Genomic DNA, 5,077 nt, shown 5'->3' with positions numbered 1-5,077 from the left:
GGGGCGGGCGGCGTGGGCAAGAGCTCGCTGGTGCTGCGCTTCGTCAAAGGCACGTTCCGGGACACCTACATCCCCACCATTGAGGACACCTACCGGCAGGTCATCAGCTGCGACAAGAGTGTGTGCACACTGCAGATCACTGACACCACGGGCAGTCACCAGTTCCCGGCCATGCAGCGGCTGTCCATCTCCAAGGGCCATGCCTTCATCTTAGTCTTCTCGGTCACCAGCAAGCAGTCGCTGGAGGAGTTGGGCCCCATCTACAAGCTCATCGTGCAGATCAAGGGCAGCGTGGAGGACATCCCCGTCATGCTGGTGGGCAACAAGTGCGACGAGACCCAGCGGGAGGTAGACACCCGCGAGGCCCAGGCTGTGGCCCAGGAGTGGAAGTGCGCCTTCATGGAGACTTCGGCCAAGATGAACTACAACGTCAAGGAGCTCTTCCAGGAGCTGCTCACGCTGGAGACGCGCCGGAACATGAGCCTGAACATCGATGGCAAGCGCTCCAGCAAACAGAAGAGGACAGACCGCATCAAGGGCAAATGCATTCTCATGTGAGCCAGAGAGCCCGCCACCGCCGCCAGCACCCCTTTGTCCCGGGCATGGGCCTCTCCCCAAGTCCTGTGCCCTCTTCCTCCTCCCTTTCTCCTCCTCTCCTGGCCTCCCTCCCACTTCTTCCACTTCTCTCCCTTCATCCACCATCTCCAGCGGGGAAACTGAGGCCTTGCCAAGCCTGTGGCAGATCTGGGCTTGTGGCAACCCAGCTCTGTTGCATCACTCTGCTGTTCCCTCCCTCTTTGCTCCAACCCCCCATCCTGTCTGTATCCCTGGAAGGCAAGTGCTGGAGGTGGCCCCCATGATCTGCACGTGGGAAAACAGGCAGTGGGGAGGAAGCTGTTTGTCCCCATCTGGACTGAGGACGCCGGTTTTTTTCCCCATCTCCGTGTCTGCCACTCCTGCCCCTTCCCCTTGGGTCCCCCCATTAGATCACTGTGACCTTGCTGGGGAGGAGGGAGTTGAAATGCACATGGACCTCAGATTTTGTTTTCTCCTATTTGGTGTTTAACATACACTCCCCTCCCGCTTCCATCCCTCATGACCTCTGACCTGGGCCCCCCCAACCCAGGTCCCAGACCACTCCTCTCGTCCCCGTCCCCACAGCTTGGTGGGGGGCTTTGCGGGCTGGGTCTCAGGCTGCCAGGCAATAACCAAACAGGGCCCTCAGCAGTGCCCCACCAGCCCGGAATCCCACTCCACACCCGGCCTGGGCCTGGGGTGCAGGCAGAGGAGGCCCAGAACCAGCCAATGGCCACAGCACAACTCCAGGAGACTGTCTGGGATGAATATGGAGGGCCTTCCTGGACACAGCCCATGGACAGAGAACAAGGGGAGGGGGAGCCGGACCCTGTCAGAGGCAGGTATCTGGACCCAGCACTAGCAGGGTCTGTGGGGCTGAAGGCAGAGCTCTGCCCAACCTGTTGCCTCCCACCTACTAGGCCATGGGGGCTGCCCAGGAAGGCATGTGTCCTGGAGTCAGGGTGTGCCCGCCACCCTGAGATTATGTTTTTGTAAGTGTCTAGATGACACCACACTCATGGGACCCGGTGAGGCTGTGTCGGCCAGTGTGAAGGTGACCTGTAGGCCTAGGGTGGTGGGGGAGAATCCCATGGGATGATGAACTGGGTACCTTGGTGTGCTGGGCGGATGGCTTATGTCTAAGCATGTATGGGGAGGCTCCTGTGTGTGTGACAGTATGCAGTGTGATCACAGTGTAGGGTGTATGGAGATGTGGGTCGTGTGGTTGCCAACAGGACTGGACACTTGTGATGGGTGACCTTGGCACCTGCAAGAGTGTGGCTGTACATGGCTGCATTTTTGGGTGTTGGGTGATGTGATTTATTAATAGCAGAAAGCATTGGTAAACCTTTTTGTCCTGACTGAGGAATGCCACGCCTGTTTCACTCTGTAGTAAGGTGTCTCTTAGCCTGACATCTGTATCCATCAAGCTGTTGCTAGGGAACACATGACCACAAACTCAGCAACTTGCAACAGCATGCATTTGTGGCCTCATCTGAAGGCATGACCAGGGATGGACCCACATCCCAGCTCATGTGCTCGTGGGCAGCATTCAGTTGCCTGTGGTCTTGGGATGGAGGGTCTCAGCTGCCTGCCTTCTGGGCCTCTCCCTGGAGCCATTTAGCAGCACTGGTGTCATGAAGTGTGAGGAAGCTGTGTGTGTGTGTGTCTGTGTGTGTGTGCATGCACACATATGAGAGAGAGGCCCTGTGGCTGTTGTCATGTGACCACGCGGACTGTATGTGGGTGAGAGGGACTGTTTGTGTCCATCTTGGTAGCAGTGTGTTTTTTCCCCTTGCGTCTGTGTGGCTGTTCATTCCGCAAATATTTACTGGGTACACTGTGTGTGTGCATATGCACGTGTGTGTCACTGCCCGGCATGTGGACAGGCCTATGGAAGAACAGGTAACATCCTATTTGGGTATAGCTGAACCCCCCTGGCCTGTGGTGGGTCCAGGGCCCACAGCAACTGGTGTTGACCCCTCCCACTTGAAGGTGCCAGAGAAAGTGGGGCTGGGTGGGGGTCTGCAGCCCTTTCTCAGGGACACACCCTGATAGCACAATCTCCCTGGGGCCCTGCCCGCCTCCAGGCCTCTCCTGTCCCAGGCCCTGCCCCGACCCTGGGGGACAGAGGGGTTCTGGGGACCGTGCCAGGCCATGCTTGCTGTGATCCCACCCCTGCCCCTTTGCCCCCTCGCATGTGGGTGTCCCCCTGCCCCCCGTTGTGGGGTCTGTGTAGCATTCACTTTAGAAATAGTCTTCCTGCAATAAAGTCGTGGATTCCACATTCCCCACCAGTGCGCCTTCTTTGGGGGTGGGGAAGTTAGCTCACCACCTGGAAGGGATGAGGGACTGGAAAGATGGGGAGGTGTGGGGCGGGGCTGAGGGAGGGGGCTGTGGGAAGAGCTTGGACTGCTGTGAACGAGGACTCTGGGGCACCGTGGGGACATTTCAGTGCTTCTCCTCTATGGTCCCCACCAGAGATCTCACAGGCCCTGCTGGACCCAGTACTTATTGCAGTCAATGGAAGGGCTCTAGCAGGCATGATGACCTCCATATTATGTGGGGGGAAAACCTGCAGGGCCTCAGCTTTCCTATCTGCTAAATGGCTCAGGACAGAGTTTGCAAATTTATTTTCTTTTAACTTTATTTATTTATTTGACTGCACTGGGTCTTAGTTGTGGCACGTGGGATCTCTAGTCGAGGCACGTGGGGTCTAGCTCAAACCCAGGCCCCCGGCACTGGCAGCTCGGAGTCTTAGCCACTGAACTACCAGGCAAGTCACCAAGTTTGCCAATTGATAAGTGGCGCTGGGACTAGAGGGAGAAACATTGAAATGTCCCCACGGTGCCCCAGGGTGAGGAGAATGAGGCTCTTTCCACGGGTAAGGGGAAAAAAATACTCAAGTCATCTAGATATATATTTTAATGCAATATTTAATGCAAAGGAATCCATGATGAGCAAAATATCACTATTTGAAATAAAGATAGGATCTGACAGGGCTGGGGCTAGAGGGTAGCAAGGGAGCTGGTGTGCACAAACACAGAATCAAATCTTGTCTTTCTTTAAAACTGTAGTTATTTTGTTCACCATGGATTATTTCTGCATTTATTTTTAATTTTTAAAATATGACATTTATGGGGAATTCCCTGCCAGTCCAGTGGTTAAGATGCTGAGCTTCCAATGCAAGGGGCGCAGGTTTGATCCCTGATAGGGGAACTAAGATCCCACAAGCTGCACGCCCTGTGGCCAAAAATAAAAAAAGACATTTATATAGTATTTATCTTGATAGTGAATGTTTGGGGACACCCTTTTAGGTTCTAGATTTCAGAAAAGTGTCTCACTTCCCTTGCCCCAGCCCTGCCCGAATCTGTCTTTGGGGTCACTGGCAATCAGTCCCTTCACCTGACAGTTGAAGGAATTGCCAGACCTAATTTTTCAAGAGCTCCTGGAAATCTGAATTTCTTTTCATGAAACATCCTAGTTTTTCAATTTTGGCAGCAAATTTAGAATTTTTATAGGATTTGGCGGCCACATCTTGTCTCGGGGCCACCAGTTTGCCAGCCTTGTTCAGACAGTAATTCCTCCTGAGGGATGGAGCTGGGGAAGGAGATGCAGTCCCCAGATCTCTGATTCTGTCTGTGCACTGCAGGGAGTGAGCAGGGAGATTCCTGCGGGGATGACAGCAGCCCTGGGGGGCCCAGCTGGTAGGCCAGCAGTTCAGATCATAGAGTAACAGTGTTGCATAAAGTTCCTGATGTCCCACAGTACGATGGCTTCATCCTCCTGTATGAGAAACTCTCCTCTCCAAGACTGCTGTATACTTTTTTTTTTTTTTTTTTGCTGTATACTTTTAGAGACACACCAAATGCTTCCAACATCACCAGGGGAGCATGTCAACAATGCACACTCCAGGGGTCCAGTTAGCTTCAGGATTCTGATTCATTCCATCTGGGTGAGGGCTGGTAAATTTGCATTTTACAATCAAGACTCAGGAGTTAGGATATTATGAAACCCTGGAGAGGGTTGGGCGAATAACCTTGAGTTTGACCTCTCTGAGACTCAGTTTCCACCTCTGTAAAACGGGGATAATATCATTTCTCCTCCTAGCCTTATGCAAACAATTTAAGGAGAGGGAGCAGTTATAATCATTGTCCGGAGGTCAAGCGACAGATCGGGAGGGGACGTTCTTATGCCCAAGTGAGCTAGGATATGGATTTGAACCCTCGATCTTACCCGGGATTTGAACTGGCAAATCGCCTCGCGCCTCCTCGACGTCAGTCTCCAAGTCATCTCTCAAATTCAGCTCGACCCTCGCGGAGCAGTCCACCACAACGTACCTATTTGCATATTAGCATAGCCCCGCCCCCCGCACGTTCTTCCCTTGCGGGTGGCCAGCCGCGATGCCACTCAGCGCTCCGCCTCCCGGCCCCGCCCGCACCCCACACCCCGCTCTCTCGGGCGCACCCTACCCCGCTGCCTGCTCTGCGCCCCGCCCCCA

The 5,077-nt window shown here is 54.3% G+C and overlaps 1 protein-coding gene across 1 annotated transcript in view; it reads left to right on the top strand.

Annotated features, from left to right (window-relative positions):
- The window catches only part of DIRAS1 (DIRAS family, GTP-binding RAS-like 1), a 12,781-nt gene extending 11,764 nt beyond the window's left edge, over positions 1 to 1,017 (top strand). The window contains exon 5 of the mRNA XM_010828433.1: positions 22 to 1,017. Within this exon, the coding sequence (XP_010826735.1) occupies positions 22 to 558 (537 nt within the window). The 3' untranslated portion in view covers positions 559 to 1,017. The remainder of the gene's footprint in view (positions 1 to 21) is intronic.
- Positions 1,018 to 5,077: the final 4,060 nt, after the last annotated feature.

The sequence above is a fragment of the Bison bison genome, unplaced genomic scaffold (genome assembly GCF_000754665.1).
Source record: "Bison bison bison isolate TAMUID 2011002044 unplaced genomic scaffold, Bison_UMD1.0 scf7180017864492, whole genome shotgun sequence".
Taxonomy (NCBI): Eukaryota; Metazoa; Chordata; class Mammalia; order Artiodactyla; family Bovidae; genus Bison; species Bison bison.
This window is presented reverse-complemented; position numbering and strand designations above follow the sequence as displayed.